At 43.1% G+C, this 18,817-nt stretch overlaps 1 protein-coding gene and 1 pseudogene across 1 annotated transcript; both read left to right on the top strand.

The window, feature by feature from the left end:
- The first annotated feature begins 2,732 nt into the window (after positions 1 to 2,732).
- Positions 2,733 to 5,441, top strand: LOC123186837 (cytochrome P450 89A2-like; annotated as a pseudogene).
- A 10,237-nt stretch (positions 5,442 to 15,678) lies between these two features.
- On the top strand, positions 15,679 to 17,585 carry LOC123184142 (alkane hydroxylase MAH1-like). Its single transcript, XM_044596316.1, has 2 exons — positions 15,679 to 16,043; positions 16,198 to 17,585. The coding sequence occupies exons 1-2, from the start codon at positions 15,698 to 15,700 to the stop codon at positions 17,439 to 17,441; spliced, it is 1,590 nt and encodes a 529-aa protein (XP_044452251.1). The 5' UTR covers positions 15,679 to 15,697; the 3' UTR covers positions 17,442 to 17,585.
- Positions 17,586 to 18,817: the final 1,232 nt, after the last annotated feature.

The following is an 18,817-nucleotide window of genomic DNA, read 5'->3' as shown; positions in this document are numbered from 1 at the left end:
ATGTGTTATGTGCATATTGTGTATTGGGCCTGCCTCCTAGTTCCTTGTATAGTTGAGGTCCGTAGCCCACCTTTGTACATCATATATACGTGCCTATGCACGAAGAGCAATACATCGTGCAGTTCATATATTCTACACTATTCACTTTCGTATGCCCGCCGAAACGTATACGGTGTACACACCCCCTCTAACCTGGGCTTGGCCTAATTTTCTTTTTTTCTAACTTGTTTGCAATTGCAATTTGCAACTAGGGTACCCTCGTTTTCCTCTCGTCCGTGGCGGCTGCAACCCTAGCTGCCGCTAGGAGAGGCAAATCTTTCAGTGCCGTCCTCCGGCGGCTCCCCTCCGCCGGCGACCTCGGTCGTCGGTGGTGAACGGGGTCGCCGGATCCACGCGCGTGGATCGTTTTTTACTCCCTCATAATCTAGGTTTTAGGCAGTTCATCGTCTTGGTTTTGGCGGCGACGTTGACGGCACTGAATAAATATTCTTCGGATCCTTCCCTAACGAGGCCATCGGTCCTATGGTTGGAAACCAGTCCGTTCAAGCAAGGATGGTGTGGCGGCGGCGGCATCCTCATGGTGGGCCTATGTCCTCGTGCTCCGTCGTTGCGACGGCGTTTGCTCCAGCGTCGGCGCGGAGCTTGGGAGGTAATCCAGGAGCGGATGCAGATTGTGGCCTGCATCGACGACATCTGAAAGACGGAACGTGTGCTGAGTTCGTGGTTCGTCGATGGCAGGTATGGTTTTCTCTTTCTGCGTCTTAGTCGTGGTGGGGTGCCAGATGTGGAGTTCGATGGCGTGTCCGGTGTGTTGCCCCGGTCTGATTCGTTCAACGGCAAGGGCTTTACTTTTCGTGAGCCACCTTAGAGGTCCGCAAAGCTGCATATCAGCGATGGAGCCGCGTCGAGCTTGGGTGAGGAGGTGCTCCGTCATTCTTTTCTTCTGTGGCTGCTGTGGTGGTGCCAGAGGCAGGCGACGAGCGTTTGTGTCAAGCTCGGAGATGTTCTGCTATCTGTTCAGTTTTGTCATGTCGGTTTATTCGTGACTTGTATTTTGATCTTTATGATATTACCATGCAGAAGAAATTATTTTTTTCTCTTTTTTGCAACCTTCAAAAAATAAGAGCATTATGTCAGAATCACATACATCATCGGCACTTGAGGTGTCTCGGTTATTGTGACTTTGGCCGTCTCTTAGGTTACGGCCGCCAATGGCCGATTCCAACGGCACAGTTGCTGCTCAACAGGAGGAAACCTCTGCCGACGTGCCTGAAATTAAGAAAGAAAAGATGCACTGTTTCAAATGCCGGTGTAATGATCACATGTCCAAAGATATTGTATTGTGGTGGACAAGGATCTAATGCTTCCATGTTCATTCAGATCCCAGAGCACGTGTGCAAGGAGATCGACAATTCTCCATCAGCGTCGCTAACTACCTTGGTCATGGTATCGGTGGGGAGCTACCTGCAGAGGTGTTTTTTTTTCCGAAAAGGGGGAACACCCCGGCCTTTGCATCAAAATGATGCATACGGCCAACTTTATTAATAAGCAAATAGGTTCAACAAAGGGCATAAAGCCGAAGTGAAAGTAAAAGAAAATCTCACATATAGTCTATAAAAAAGTAACTATAGCGCCACAACCGGCCGGCATCAACAAGATAAGGAAACTAATTGTCTATCCTATTACATGACCGGCATCCAAACCGGTTGAAAATATTCCGTGCTACCATCTCCCATCGGATAGATCCAGTAACCAAACGTTTCCTGTCCTCCGTCGGAGTGAGTAGCGACCACATACGGATCAAAGCAGTGGCTCGGAAGATAACCTGCAAAAAGTGAAAATTTGTTGTTCTATTAAAAACCAATTCATTTCTGCAGTTCCACACTGCCCACAATAAAGCACATACTCCTACGCGAATGTGTCTCGCTGTTTCGGCCTCTATCCCGTTAAGCCACGTTCCAAATAATGTGCTGACAGAATTCAGAGGAGTAATATTAAAGGCTATGTGCACCGTCCGCCATAGCACTTTTGCCAACGGGCAGTCAAGAAAAAGGTGTTTGATGGTTTCATCCCGATCACAAAAACTGCACCTAGTAGGTCCTGTCCAGTTACGCTTTGCCAGATTGTCCTTAGTTAAGATAACTTGTTTATGAACAAACCACATAAACACTTTAATTTTCAAAGGAACTTTGACTTTCCAAACATGTTTGGAAATAGGAATGGAACTGGAATTAATAACATCGAGATACATCGATTTAACTGCAAATTCCCCACTCCTAGTAAGCTTCCAGCGCAACTGATCGGATTGTTGAGATAACTGGACCTCTACCAGTCTACGCACTAAATGGAGCCAAGCCTCCTAACAATTACCGACTAGCGTTCTCCTGAATTGAATATTGAGGGGGGTGGACTGAAATACTGTTCGTTGAACAATATTATAAAGAGTCGGGTATTGAAGCGCGAGGGGTGTCTCTCCTATCCAAGTATCCTCCCAGAAACACGTGTTGGTACCATTTCCAATTATAAACTTGGTCCTATTGAAAAAGGGCTGATTTGACTCGCATCAACCCTTTCCAGAAAGGCGAATCCTTCGGCCTTGCTGTAACTTGGGACAAAGTTTTAGAGTGAAGATACTTACTACCTGTATGTCTACCTATATGTCTATATAAACCCAGCAACATCTCAGGCAATATCCAAGGGTGTAGGCAGGCACATACAGATACATACAAACCATGGAATTCGTGCTAACTGTGTTACTACTTTCTCTTGTGTTGTGCATCAGCGCAGTTGCCGTCTTCCGGCGTCGTGCTTGGGCTTGGGCCGTCCATAACGGTCAACAGCCGATCATCAAGATCAGCGACCGTACCATCGCCCGCCGAGCGCTCATGGACCACGCTGATGCCTTCTGCAACCGACCGCTGAACCTATTCCCCGTGGCCCTGGTCAGCGGGCGTCGCCGCAGTCACAGCGACAACCTCACGTCTGTGCCCTACGGCCCGCGTTGGCGTGTTCTCCGGTGGACCCTCAGCGCCGCGGTCCTCCACCCATCACGTCTTGGACACACGGACCCGCTGCGCCTCCAGGCCATGGATGCCCTTGTTGCTGACCTCCGCGTCCGGTGCGTCGGCGGCGGCGGCGAGATTGTCATCCGCGACATCCTCAACGCCGCCGTGTTTCCGCTGGTGGCTCGCATGTGCTTCGGTAGCGGCGTGGACGAGGGTCACGTACGCGCCATGCGTGACTTGCTCCGGGCCTTTGTGCTGGCCGTTGATGGCAGCAAGGATTTTGCGAGCTCCAAGACGGCGAAGCTGCTGCACTGGAGGCGGTGGCGCCGGTTCCTCGCCTTCCGAGGCAGGCAGGCTGAGCTTTTCCTCCCTCTGGTCAACGCAAGACGGAACGCTAACCGTCATCCCAAGCTCAGCGGTGGCCTGCCGGCGTATCTAGACCACCTCCTCGACGCCCGCGTCCCCGTCGACCACGAAACAGCCGACGGCAAGGCCCTGCGCCCTCTCACAGATGACGAGCTGGTGAGCCTTCTCTCGGAGTTCCTCGGTGCTGGGCCAGGGACCGTGGTGTCCAGCATGGAGTGGACCCTCGCCCACCTCGTGCTCCAGCCGGAGGTCCAGAACAGAATCCGACGCGAGGTCGACGCCCTGGAGGGCGCACTGTCCGAGGCACGCGTCCGGCAGATGAAGTACATGCGCGCCGTCGTGCTCGAGAGCCTTCGGCTCCACCCGCCGATTCCAGTGTTGCTGCGCAACGTCCCCGATCAGGCGGTCGCCGAAATCCTGGGACGCGCCGACACCGCCGTGCCGACCGAGGGGATGCGGGCGCACTTCAACCTGGGAGAGATCGGCAGGGACAAGAATGCATGGACGGACCCTCACAGGTTCCGCCCGGAGCGCTTCCTCGCTGGGGGCGAGGGGGAGGGCGTGGGCCTGGTGCCAGGGCCCAAGGAGATCAAGATGATGCCGGGCGGAGGGCGTGCCCGGGAGGAGGGCTCGCCACCATGCATGTGAAAAGCTTCGTCGCCGCGCTCGTACGTGAGTTCGAGTGGGCGCCGCCAGCGGGGGGACGCGTCGACCTCACGGAGCTGGATGGGTTCTTCAAGGTGATGAAGAGGCCGCTACGGGCGCGCGTGACGCGGCGGATCCCAAAGTAATGTTGGTAGCCTTCACGCCTGCACCATGCAGGACGTAGTACGAATAAGATCGAACGCACAAATTTGCTGTGTATTAGTTCCCTCCTCCTTCCTGTGTTATAGTCACTCTCACTTATATAGATTTGCTGCGTACGTGCTCCCTATGTTTGTTGGATTGTACTCCCTCTGTTCATAAATATAACATGCTTTGGAGATTTTAATATAAACAAGACTACATGCAGTTTGAAATTAGTGAAGAAACAAAACATAGTAGCACTACTGGAAAATTCGTCGTTACCGAGTTCTTTGCTCTTTGCCGAGTACTAGAACATGGGATTGCGGTAAAAGGCAAGTAAGCCGAGTGTAGCTCTTGTCAAACAGTAGGATACGGCACATGGGAAGCTCTACCAAGCCCCGCTCGGTACATAGTCAAACATGAAGGAACTCGACTTTTGCACAGTATGCCGAGAGCCCTGTGGAAGGCACCCGGCAAATAGCAGCCAGGTGGCGAGGCCGTTTGCAGCTGACGGACCCGAGACCTCGATGAAAGTTACTCGGCAATCTATGAGGTATTTCAACCGGCCAACTCTAGCCGTCGCTCCCATTGTATTCTCGAGCGGGGACTAGGCTAGAGTTCGATGAATTTATGAAAGAGAGAGTGCCCTTTGTGTGTTGTGGGGTCACTTCCAACATTGAACAACAGAAAGGGCCAACAAGGACCCGTATGGGAGGCGAAGGATGGGTTCAGTTCATTACACAGAACGGTCTGACCGGTGGAGAGATGATATGTGTTTCATTGACAGGACCAGTTCCCACAATGCATGATGTCTATCTCGCCGATTCGAACGAGGATTACCCATTTCATTCTTACATCTTCAACAGAAGATTCAGGCTCGGCGATGATGAGACTGGCCGCCTACTTGACATACTACCGCCAAATAATATCTGCATTGGGGTACCATTTGTGACTGGCCTAACGAACACAAATCTTATGACCAAACACGTGATGGTATGTTCTCTTAAGTTATATCCATCTAGGTGGGAAGTTCACGAGTTCTTGGTTCCCCGTCTCCATCTAGCGGGAGGAGCAGTTGAATTTCATTTGCTGGTAGTGATTGTCAGCATCGGGAGTATTTTGTGGTCTCTAGTTTTGTGGAAGATGAACTTTTCCACATTTTCTCACGGCAGTGGCCCTCTCGTTTAGGGTGCTGGTCCAGCAGGATCAAAGGTCGAAAACTTCCTATCCGCGTCGGTGTTCTCCGAGAAAAGTTCAAGCTGGCTTCGGGTGAAGCAGAGGTAGCGGCGCGCCACCGTCTTAGCTCTTGTTGTTGAGGTGGTTAGTTGGTCTTTGGACCTGGTTGTAATTCTTAGTTTCTTTGGGGTGCTATGTACTGTTGTTGAAATTTTAATATAGTTCGGGTTCTGGAGGCCTTTCTTGCAAAAAAAGAAGAAGGTAAATCCACCTACTCTATCCTACTCCCTCTGTTCCCTAATACTCCTCCGTTCCTAAATATTTGTTTTTTTTAGAGATTTCAAATGGAGTACCACATACGAAGGTATATAGACATATTTTATAGTGTAGATTCACTCTGTATGTAGTTACTTGTTGAAATCTCTAAAAAGACAAATATATAAGAACGGAGGGAGTAAAATTTAAGACTTTATAGGTTTTTCTTGATTCTTATGTATCTACACGCATTTTAGTATGTATGTTCACTCATTTTAGTATGTATTTAATATTTTGAAATAGCTAAAAGGTTTTGTATTAGGGAATGGAGGGAGTACATGTGAAACTATACGGTAATTATAATTGACGAACCTCAGCTGGAAGGGGAATGCCAAAGTGAACATATTTTCGTTGCAACTTTACTTGATAGGAGATATGGCAAATCCTATGGTGGGCTAAGGCGAGCACAAGTTCAAGGCCTGGAGGATGAGTCGCCTTATGGGTCAGCTCATGGCCCCCTATGTAAGGCGCTGGGACTCACGTGATGCCAGAGAAAATTCCCTTACTTGGGATGCAAGGCAAGTAGAAGTTAGTCTCGGTCATGGGTTATACTACGACCCGAACTCTGTTCTAATCTCAGGGCCTCTACCTGTGTATAAAGGGGAGCCCCTGGGGCGTAAAGGACCAAGTTACAAGCTCTCGAGTACTAGGTTAGCCAAGTCGCACCCTTGTAATCGAGATCTCTAGCAATAATCATCAAGCAGGAAGTAGGCTATTACCTCCACCGAGAGGGGCCGAACCTGGGTAAACCTTTGTCTCTCGATTCCGTTCAACACCATTCAAGCTACTACCTCGGGGCGATGGCCTCACGACTACGTCCTTTCACGAGGACATCTGTCGTGACAAAACCACGATAGCTGGGTGTAGCCATTTTTCAAAACTTCATAGGCCAATGAGTTCAAGCTTTATTAACATGCAAAAGCTTTCCTCTATAATAAAATCCTTGGGTCTCACTATATGCTTCAATTTTAGTTTACAAAGATCCCACACCTTCCCTAAATAAGGTAAAACTTCCCAAGAAACACCATCAAGCTAAAGATATCTTAGAGCTACAACAACAAGGTCCTCCGTGCCCTCTAATGCACAACACTTGAAGATCTCCATGTGGTTTAAGGTTCTCAAGAACCACTGCTTCCACACCAGGCTCAAAATTATGTCGCCCACTATATATCCCGATCCAATGTGAACCTCCTCAAGTAGTTTTCTCTATCACTTTTGCTTAAGCTGCTTATCTTTCTGTATGTATTTCCTCAAGGTTGTAGATGCCAAGCTCCCTTAGCTTAGTCAAATGCTCTTGTTGCCATGGTTCAAATCCTTCACTTTTTTTATTGACTCAAAATATCTTTAATTCTTCTAAAAGTTTAAGTTGTTCCACATTAGAAATATCAGAATGAAGCTCATCACCACTTGGCGTATAAAAATGGCACAACTTGGCAAGGTTGCTCATGTCTTTTGGCAAATCACAACAACCATCCCATGACCCAAGACATAGAATCCTTAAATGTTAAAATTTGGACATGTTAAGTGGTAAATGCATCTGTCTCTGCCATGTCCTTTGATGTAGGTAACGTAGGTGGACAAGTCCAGGAATGTATGCAACATGGATTCCATAGGACACATCATGTGCTGCACATAAAGAACACGAAGAACATTTGCTTCTCCTACAAAATTACAAAATATCTTGGCAAAACATACATCCATCTCTTCAAATAACATCAAACTTTGCAAATGTTCAACCTTCACTCTTGTATTCATCTCTTCCAATTCAATCTTTAATTTTCACCAGATGTTGCATCATATTAACCTAAGCCATATGTGCTTATAGACAACTGACGAGTGGATGGCTGAATTTCTACTGATCCAATATGAGGGAGTCCTCACCAAATAGGTAAAACAACCATTGATTCTTTTGCTCAGAAATTCAGTTTCTACTTCGTAGGTTCATTAAATACCTACTTAAGAATTTATATTACACATTGCATTGCTAATTTTCTAACCTTAAACTCATTACTTGGATTCTACAGAACCATCCAACTGTCAACTTTGGAGTTAGAATTCAGAACTGCTTGATCGTCTTGAAGGAGCATGTCTTCATGTCTTCAACCACTAACTCATTCATGGATATTTCTTTATAATGTGTCCAATAAATAATTCATGGTTATCTAAAACTATGATCACTCTGATGATCCCCATTATGTTTGTACAAGCTATACCTTTAATTGTATGTGTATATGCAAATTTAGCAGCAAAATGTGTAGCTAAGGGGAAACTAAGACTTAACAGTCAAAATAGAGATATATTTCTCGCAGTAGAGCTGTTGCTGCACTGATTTTCCTAAACATGGCTTTCTCTAACTCACCGAAAACATGAAATATATCTGACCCATTTTGAAGAATACACATCAATTTTACAGCTATAGATAAACAAAACAACTAGACAAGCAGATGAATATAATCTGGTGGACATAGTATATTGAATGGCGAAAAAATAAAGAAAACAATTGCTCATCCCTCTCCTTATATGGGGGCCTGGCATATGACGCCACTCTTGTCTTTTCTATGTTTGTTTTCAACAGATTTTGAACTATCCCGGTATGATTTTTTGAACTGCTAGATTATTTCTAAATTCATGAACATTATTTTAAAATTTAGGAACATTTTGAAAATTTTGGAACGTTCTTTAAAATTATTGAACATTTATTATATTTCCTAATATATTTCTGTTTAAAAAAATCAAATCCATCAAAACAATTTCAAATTTTGTTAAAAATGAAAAAGTACAAAAAGGAAACTGAAAGAGCAAAACAAATATACACATATTTGGTGCCTCCTTTAGTGCTGAATTGCTAGCTCGCTGGGTCTCAGCCCAATAGCGATAGCTCATCGCCTGCTTCGCTCATGAATTCAAAATAATGTTTCTCAATCCTAAAATTGTTATGAATACGTAAAAAAACAGCTCCAAGAAAGCAATTATCGGCTGTTTGATAGATATGAAAAGATCACTAGCGCAAAAGATATTTCTAATTTTTTAATTTTTTTCATAAACTTTAAATTGGCATGAATATTTAAAATGTTCACACATATGATTTTTGTAAAGATTTTTAAAATTGTCCGGCAATTTTAAAAAGTTCATAAGTTTAAAATAATATTAAAGAATTCACAAATGTTCATAAATTATGAAAGCTCATGAATTGAAAATGGGAAACTAAAAAGGAGAAAAATAAAAAATAAACACAAAAAGCCTAAAAGATAACCAGTAAACCATAAAGAAACATAGAAAAGAAAAACGAAAAAAAAGTCCAAAAGATTTTGCTATCTGTGCATGCGCAACCCTGCAAAAAAAAACCATGTTACTATTTTGTCAATGTCTTGTTGACCGGAATAAACTGCCTCCCTACACAAAGCTTCTTCATCTCCAGATACGATCATCTTTACCGGAGGTTCGTTGTTGCTGAGTGAATATTCTTCAGAGATCTAGTAGATTCGCCGAATGACTCTCATCGAAGATAAACTAGTCTTGAGAGAATTGGATTGTCAAGTTCAGACCCAACACATAAGTCCTTGCCCCCGCATTTGCACATTTCCTGACAGAGCTTCTATCTGTGTGTCGTTCGGTTTTGTTGCTAAATTTCTGTGGTTCGATAAAAAGTACCTCTATCTACATGTCCCGCCATTTCACTCAAAGTATGTCTATCTACATGTTATGTGCTTTGATTAGAAAAACTGAAGAAAAAAGAAACCACGACCCAATGGTTGTCCTAGAAAAACAGAATCATGAAGGTTGGAGGCCCAAATAACAGCCTCGGGGGCAAGCGGTAATGGGCTGGCCCAGCATTGCTCGCATCCAGCAAAAATGCTCAAAAAACACACGTGAAACATCGTTACTATTTTGCGAGATGTGGGATTCAAACCAGCATGCCAACGCTGACGCACTAGATGCAATAATCACTGCACCTCAATCGCTTTGATGCGATCTTTTGAAAAAAAAACACTATTTGACCCTTGTTTGAGTCCATTATAAATTCTTTGAAAATATCGTCAATATGAAAAAGAATTCACGAACTATTAAAAAGTTCTCCAATTTTGAAAAAAATCACAGATTAAATAAACTAATGTCCGTAGAATCAAAAAAAGATCATCACTTTTGAAAAAAATTCAAGGATTTGATTTTGATAAAAAAAAGTGCACATATTTGAAAAGAGTTCACCAAATTTTGAAAAAAGGTTCCCGCATTTGAAAAAAGTTCTTATGTTTTGATAGAAATTTCACTAATTTGGAGAATTTCATCAATTTATAAAGAGGTTCGCTGATCTTTAGAAAAAAAGTCATGAATTCGACAAAGTTTATTACTTTCAATAAAAAGTTCATGAATTCAGAAAAAGTTCATTGGTTTTTGAAAATAACTTCATTGATTTCAAAAAGTTCATGTATTTAAGAAAAATAAATAAAAAAGGAACAAGAAAACATAAAATAAAAAATAAAACGAAAAGGAAAAGTAAAAGAAAAAGAAAAGAAGATGAATTAAAACAGGAAAAAGGATGTTTCAAATCAGACCAGGGTAGTTGTGTAGTTGGATACCGTAGCTAACCAAATACGATTGGTCGCGAGGGCATCACTTCGACTGTTACCTGCGCGCAATTTTTTGCCTTTTGAACAAAAAAAAGGATAAATGGCTGGTCCGCGGAGGGAGGGGTATGCGCCCGTTTGCGAAACCTCCTAAAACGGGTGCTAAAGGCGTCGAATAGGCCCCCCTCCCTCTAAAAAATGCGCCCAATAGGGTTTGGCTAGGAGCTGGGCCAATGTAGTCTTTTCTATAGTTGTCCTTTTTTTCTTGTGGAGCGGTAATCGTAGTCTCTACCATCGAATAACAATAAGTAATGGAAAACACTTCAGTCCCGCCAGCCGATTTGCTGGGGGTATCGGCCTTGCGCGCTGTCGTTTGATCAAATGTGATTGTACGATGTGGCAAGCTGGTCCCATCGCTTATGGAAACATCACGCACGACCAATCCATCCTTATCCTCACCTAGTCAGCGCACCACTTCGCTCAATCTCGTTCCCCAATCGGTCATGGTGTGTTCTCTCCCTCAAAATATTTGTGTGGCGTTGCAAGCTTCCTCTCTGTTGCAAGAATTTTTCTGTAATATCGGCCATGTTGCAAAACTTTCTTCCATAACATCATATGAAGATAAAGTCAAAAGAAAATCTGCAACATTACCACTATTGCAAAGTTTTTCTAGTAACAATACCTTTGTTGCAAAAGTTTTCTACAACGAGACCATTGTTGCAAAGATTTTCTCCAACAAGACCTTTGTTGCAAGATTTCTGGTACAATAACTCCGTTGCATAAGTGGAAGATGCCACTGCCGCACGATGGGGTCACATCCGACGGCTCGCAAGGCACCAGGTCTTTGAAAAGATACACCAGCCGACGAGTAGCACACCCCATAGTTTTTCAACATCTAGTTGGCACCCATGTGGTTCAGTTAGTGAGATGGCAAGAATGGTTAGATTTCATCTTTTAATTGCTGGGAAGATTATAGTCGGTAGTTTGGTAAGTAAAGAAAGGGGCTCAACATGGATAGTTAGTCGGCTGGAGAACATGTTGGATCTCCAATAAATCAATGAAACACCATGAATTGCTTGCTTTCATGTGTCAGCTTGGATGATGACGCTGAATAATTTAGCAATTCAGCAAATTAGCATCAACGTGGTTCGAGCCACCAACCGGGACTAATGGTTTCAAATTCTACCCCCTCCCCGTGTATCGCCATTTCAGTTTTGAAAAAAATAAAAGAAAATGATAAAAACTTCAAAAATTAAAATTCTTTGAGATGTAGTTATGTTACTACATCTACTAGTTAGGAAAATTAGAAAACATAAATTTGGACATGTTTTGCAAAAAACTGTTATGAAAAAGTAAAACGGCTATAAATTTTGCATACGATATCGAAAAAACGTATAATATATCAAAATGTTCAGCACGAAAATCCACATCTGATGTGGACCGCCGTAGGCCTGTTTGCAATTTTTTAGAATTTTCAAATTCTAAAAGGAAAAAAAAGTTATGCTCAAATCTTAGTTTTATTTTTGAATTTTGGTTATATCTGGTCAAACTATGGTCAAACTACTTATTCAAGAAGTATTAGTGGTACTAAATAATTATTCAAGAATATTAGTGTTACTAAATAATTATTTCAGTTTTTTTGAATTTTGGTCAAATCTGTTCAAACCGTGGTCAAACTATGGTCAAACTACTTATTCCAGAAATATTAGTGTTAATAAATAATAATTGTTTTTTAGAATAATAGTTTCAAACTCAAACAGTGAAACGTGTGACTTCATGCTCAAGCAAAACTCCTGAGGGTTAATAGGATTGACATCTTACTATTGTCAGGAAAACAACAAGTGCAGACTTGGAAACGAGATTGAATTGAACCGGCCGGGAAGTTAGATGATTTGGAATGATGAGAGGTGATTAGAGATTAGAGGTTAAATTGAGCAGTGATGAGGGGTGATTAGAGATTAAATTGTAAAAGAATACAAAAATTTAAAAATCAGGAAAAAATTCAAAAGAAAATTTCAAAAAACTTCAAAAAAAATTCTTTAGTCCTGGTTGGTGTTACCAACTGGGACTAAAGGTGGAGCTCCAGGAAGCGGCCACGTGGAGGGTCTTTAGTCCCGGTTCGTATAAGAACCGGGATTAAAGGGGGGGGGGGGGCTTTAGTACCGACCCTTTAGTCCCGGTTCGAGGCCCTTATGAACCGGGACAAATGACCCTTTTTCTACTAGTGCTTGGACAATGATGGGTAACAGGAAGTTAGGTTAAGATACAATTGAAGAGAAAATTCACAAAAACACTAAAAAGTAAAAAAAATCTGTTTGTTTTCATTGAAGATAATTTTGTGTGTGAGGGGCGCTCCAAATTTCAGATCATTTGGACATATTAGTAGTTCCCAGCGAAAAAGACAAATTGGGCGAGAACAATACATGAATAGTAAACTTTTTCATAGGCCGCCATTTTTTTCCTAAGAGCTACTCAGATGTCCAAATGATTTGAAATATGGAGTGCACCTCACACACCAAATTATCTTCCATGCAATTTTTTTTCAATTATTTTAGTATTTGTTTTTCTGAATTATTTTTTCATCGCGGGTGCAGCTGAGCTGGGCACCGAATCGCCTCGTCAGTAATTAAATTAGACACCATGAGCAACTTGCTTACATTTTTTCATTGTTTCGACCATGACGGTGAATAGTTTGTCAGGTGAAGAACGGGGTTCAACTTCAATCAATCAATGAGACGCAGTGAGGGGCTTTCAATGAGAAGCAGTGAGGGGCTTTCATTCACCTATGAATCGCATGTGGGGTGAAGGTGAATTCTTAGTGTGTACACTAAAAAACATGGTTATCCTTCAATCAATCAATGAGACACCATGATCGGCTTGCTTTTATTTGCTAATTTCTTGCACAAACAATTTGTCAGCTTCCGGCCTCCCATTATCAACATGGTTCAGTCAGTGAGATGCCTCGAGTGGCTTCAGTTTATCTACTAATTGCTTGGACAATGTCGGTGAAAAGTTTGTCAGAATAAATCTGACATTGTGAACGACTTGCTTTCTTATGTCAAATGCTTGGACGATGACAACGAATAGTAGTCTGGTGAAGAACATGGTTAAACATTGATCAATTAATGAGTGGCCAGAAGCAGCTTGCTTTCATCAGTTAATTGCTTGGCCTATGACAGCGAATAGTTTGTCAGGTGAAGGTTGGATTCAACTTCAATCAACTGGACGCCATGATCGGCTTGCTTTCATCTATTAATACCATTGACAATCATGGTGAACAGTTGGTCAGGTGAAGAAAACGGGGTTATCATTGAAGCAATCAATGAGAGGTCACTACTCACAAGTGGCTTGCTTTCCTTTGTCATTTTCTTGGACAGTGACGGTGGGTAAATTTTTTTTGGTAAATATATATAGAATTCAATTTTTCTACTAACTTGTTAGGTATGCATCATCACATATGGCTCCGAAGTTTCATAGTGTGCGATAGAAGGGAAAAAAGTGGTATGCGACCATTAGAAAGGACAATATGGTCCATGAGCTTGGCCACTGAGACACCTCGCAGCTAGCGGCTCGCCCCTATGATGTCAAGGCGGTTGAGTTCTATAAGGAAGGGGCGCTTCTGAACTTCCCTGAGGATCCTGAGCATGTAGATTTTTTCGCGTCGGAGAACATGAGGATATGCACCAAGGCTGAGGAGAAGGAGGACCTCCACACTGAGAGATGAAGTTCTACGACCCCATGGAGAGGCAGCTTGCGACAGATGAGAAACTCGTGGAGATCAACATGATGCTCCTTCAGTATGAAGCCAGGAAGAAGGCATAGGAGGATCACATAGACTGGTATGACGTCGGGGGTGAGAAGGGGGCAAGCAGGGGTTCTTAGGTCTATCAGGGACGACCACAAGGCCAGCCCCTCCGTCCACTATCTTGCTAGATGGGCAGCGCTAGTTCGTACGAACCGTTTAACTTTATGTATGTTTTCTGTTTGAACTATCTGCATCGTTTGTAGAACTACTTAATCACTAGTATGTGTAAACTATCTAACGAACCTATCTAGTTATATGTGTTTTATGTTGAATTATATCTATGAATGGGTTCTGTGTTGGTCATTTTGTTTAATGATGTATGTTTATTTTGTGAACATGATAAAAGCAGTAAATGGATGCCGTGTGTTGCGACCTGTGGCGCACTGAAATGCTAGAAGGACAAGAAGTTCTTCATAGATCTTCTGAATGACTTCCTGAGTAGGACCATATATTTTAGTTCAACATATTCTGATTGAGTTTCATATGGTTGTGCCCAAAATTGTCTAATTACTGTTTTTTTATTTTCCTCAGGCCATCCCTTGCTCGGCAAGGCGTGACTTCTTAGAGAGATTTCGCGTTCCGCTTTGTGTGTGATTTCCCTATGTTAAGCATTGAACTTTGTACGTTGTATGGACTATTTATCACTCTGCACTTTCTCTCTTGCATGGTCACTAGGCACTTTCTATGTTGTATGTATTATCTATGCATGTATGTGAAATTTTGGCATGTGATGTGACTAGGTTGCAAGTTTGTGAGGATCATACACGATGTATAAATTGTTCTTCCTGCCAAACAATATATATGTTTTCAACTACAGGGCCTTAAGAGAAATTCAATTATTAAAGGTACTTCTGGCAGCTTCTGCCTAGTGCTAGACTCAGCAAAGGTACCCTTTATTAGTGCAGTTCTCGGTAGCTGCGGCGCATGGTTGCCCACTGGCAAGATCAAACATGTGGTTTGCCGAGCTTGCAAGTACATGAACTTGCCAAATGTTTGCTGAGAACCGTAAAACTCGGCAAAATGTCAACTACGACGAGTTCGTCGTCTGAGAACTCGGCAAATATTTTCTATACGGAAAAAAATGAATTTTGAAAATGTTTGCCAAGTTGGACAGGTGAAGTAGTCGGCAAATACACCCCAGACATGAGGGAGCCATCAAACACAAGCAGCTACGCCCACGTACTCATAGTTGCTTAATTACATGACGTCAGATCTCGGTAGAAGGTGTATTCGCCGAGTATCTTGCTGACTGTTCTCGGAGGATGATGGACTGTACCGAGCACACTCGACAATGCTCCCATGAGTGGGAACTTAGAACTCGGCAAAGACGGATTTCCCAGTAGCTAAGCATGTGTGCTTTCCTACATGATGATAGGAGGATCCTCACCAGAAACAAAAGTGAGTAACAAACTGAAACACGTGGGTGGACTGCAGAGATAGTATTTCCATTGTGTGATAGGCGCCGACGATGGCAGTCTTGCTTGCCCGGAAATTAATATCGATGGTAGTCAGTACCAGTCTACCAGAGGGGCGAAAATGTACATGTGCACATCGCTGGCTGGTAGCTTATACAGTACCAATGGACTGAGATATCATGGTGGGAACTTCCCTATATATATGAAGCCATGTCCATTGAAGGATAAATGTAAGTGGTAGCATATCCCAGACTACCGCTAACAATGTCAATTCTGTTCAGCTGCACATTACTCGTGCTGCTTGTTCCCTTGTACTTATATCTCAAGTCTAGTTATAGATCAAAGAACCCAGCAGCCCTTCCCACAAACTGGCCAATACTGCACATGTTTCCTTCCACCATAGCAAACCTCCATAACTTGCACAACTATTTCAGCCTGGTCCTCGCCGGATCAGGCCACAACTTCAGGGCACATGGCCCACCCGGGACCGGCATGCGGTTCTTCATCACATGTGACCCTGCCAACATTCGACACATCTTCACAACCAACTACGCCAACTTCCCAAAGGGCGTGGAGTTTGCCGCTATCTTCGACATCATGGACGGCAGCAGTGGCGTAGCTAGCCCAACATGCCAGGGTGGTCCACCAATGCAAAATATTCACATAAATATATTTATTTATTATAAAAATATATTTTTCTCTATGCTATATATATTATGGGGAAATTCCAGGGTGGTCCATGGACCACCCTGTCCACCCCCTAGATACGCCACTGGACGGCAGCATCTTCACTATCGACGGTGAGCCAGCTCGCCAGCAGCGCACCAAAGTCAAGTGCATGCTCAGCAGCCCACAGTCAGTTGCCAGGATGGAGGCTTGCTGCCGCAACAAGGTGGAGAACAGTCTCCTCCCATTGTTTACGCATATGGCGAGCACCACCACTGTGTTTGACATGCAGGAATTGATGTCTAGGTTTATGTTTGACTTGGCTGCTACACCTTACTTCGGTGTGGACCCTGGCCTTCTATCCTCAGATATGTTGCCATTGGACGCCTTGCACCCTGGAAACATATCCATGGGCATGCCGCCCATGGACCCTGCGGTCGCCTTGGACATAGTCATGGAGGTGGCGTTCTTTCGGCACACCATGCCGACTTACTGTTGGAAACTGATGAGGTGGCTCAACATCGGCTCCGAGAGAAAGCTCGGCATGGCGCACGGGGTGCTAAGAGAGTTTATTGTCGAGATGATGGAGAAGAGGAAGATCAAGACATCTCGTGTTGCTAATGACGAGGAACAAGAGTGTATGGATATGATCTCTTACTGCCTCCATGGCATAGGTGACACCGACGATGAACTGCGCCAAGCGATGATCATTAGCTTCATGCTCGCCGCAAGGGACACGGTTGGAACAACCCTGTCATGGATATTCTATAACCTTGCTCAGAATCCAAATATTGTGTCCATCATCCGTAATGAGCTATCCCCAATTGCATCACGCAAAGTAGAAGCAGGTGCAGATGGCATGGTGATGTTTGAGCCGAATGACACTCGATCTCTAATTTATCTAAGAGCAGTCTTGTATGAGACTCTTAGATTGTACCCACCTGCACCACTCGAGCGGAAGACGGTGGTCGCCAGTGATATCATGCCAAGTGGCCATGAGGTGCACACTAGCGACATCATCCTTATTTCTCTCCACTCCATTGGAAGAATGGAGAGCGTGTGGGGTAAAGACTGCCTTGACTATAACCCAAATAGGTGGCTCTCGGATAATGGAGACAACCTAAAGTATGTACCATCTCACAAGTTCTTGGCCTTCAACTCCGGACCAAGGATGTGCCTAGGCAAGGATATCGCGATTATGCAGATGAAGACAGTCATTGCCTCAACACTGTGGAACTTCGATATGCAAGTGATGGAAGGGCAAAGCATCCAGCCCAAGCCGTCTTGTATATTGAAGATGCAAAATGGGCTCATAGTTAAGCTGAAGAAACGACACATGTAACTTTAGCTTCTACTTATTTGTAAGATTGTGATTTGTTGTATCCCAATATCAATGTATCCTCTATCTTGTTTGTTCAGTTTGCATCATGATTCGTGCTATTCTTATATAAAAATTTCTCTTTTTTGTTTCTTCCAAACAAGAGAACATTTGACCGTGAAACTTTTCAGGTCAACTATCCACATGTGCCATTCATTGTACAAATGTTTTTCATTTTTTGATGAAACATAAATTTGTCAATTTTTAACCTTTAAATGACTTGTATAAATTTTTAATATTTATGGTGCGCCCAAAATTTAGAAAACTTTTCTGCATATAATAGTACTTGTGTGATATTGATCTTCAAAGTTTCAAGTTCAAAAGGTTTTTTATTTGGGAGAAACAAAAAGGAGAGGTTTGCTTGCACGAACTTTGATGTATAGATGGGTTTCCACGTGTTCTAATGGGTACTAAGGCAGTCTTGGCTTTCGGCCACAAATGGTTTTTTATTGAACCGACACAGGTGTGGTGACACCCAGAGGCAAACCGATCAAAGTCTATAAAATTCAAAAAATAAATGAGCGAAAATTTGTTCACTCATCACATTGACCGATGTGCTCTTGCGGTGTGATTAAAGTATGCGGAAGCATCTGCAATGCATGCATGGATGATAGAGAGAGAGAGAGAGGGGGAGAGAGAGTAGACTAGACCGCTTAGACGACTCATAATATGTTTTAACTACTAGGAAACATGTCCTTGCGTTGCAACGGGAGAAAAACACACATCCTTCCCTACCCCAATGGCCTAAGTCCCCAACCACACTTGACAATCCCAGCAAACTACTTGAAAACTTTCACGTTACCACATGAGAAAAAACATGGTAAGTGGTGGTGCGCAAAAACATAAACATGAGACGATTCAGTAAATCTAGTTGGTTCTGAGTATCTCTTGACGCATTTGTCAGCGCTCCTTGATTATGTCCAGGAAATATCGCATTAGAAGGAAAACAACAGAGCCCACAAAAAAATATAAGAACATTACATCACACACACGTACACATGTAACTTCTTTTCTACTCTCCTATTAATAACTTCTTTTCTACTCTCCTATTAATGGAAAGATACACAGATCTTTGCTTACTCACGGAAAATATATAAGAGCATTACTTTTGTCTCATTGATATATGTGAAATTGTTGGGAGCAAAAGGGTAAATTATTTTAGCGTTTTTTCATAAAGTAATTAGCATCAGCAAAACTTACAAAGGCGTAATTGCATCTTCTGTCCCACTTTTTCCCTTAAAACCGTAATAACACAATAAATACCACCAAAATTTCAGAGTTCTCCTAAAAAACCAACATAGAATCGAGTGAAGTTCTAAGAACCATACAAATTAAAATCA

The sequence above is a fragment of the Triticum aestivum genome, chromosome 2A, assembly GCF_018294505.1.
Source record: "Triticum aestivum cultivar Chinese Spring chromosome 2A, IWGSC CS RefSeq v2.1, whole genome shotgun sequence".
Taxonomy (NCBI): Eukaryota; Viridiplantae; Streptophyta; class Magnoliopsida; order Poales; family Poaceae; genus Triticum; species Triticum aestivum.
Note: the sequence above shows the minus strand (reverse complement) of the source record. Positions and strands in the feature narration are given on the sequence as shown.

Excerpts from the sequence above, each read along its gene's own strand:
- LOC123184142 (XM_044596316.1), top strand. The coding sequence starts at position 15,698 with ATGTCAATTCTGTTCAGCTGCACATTACTCGTGCTGCTTGTTCCCTTG. Across the intron at positions 16,044-16,197 it reads CGACATCATGGACGGCAGCA|ATACGCCACTGGACGGCAGC; the intron begins GTGGCGTAGCTA and ends TCCACCCCCTAG.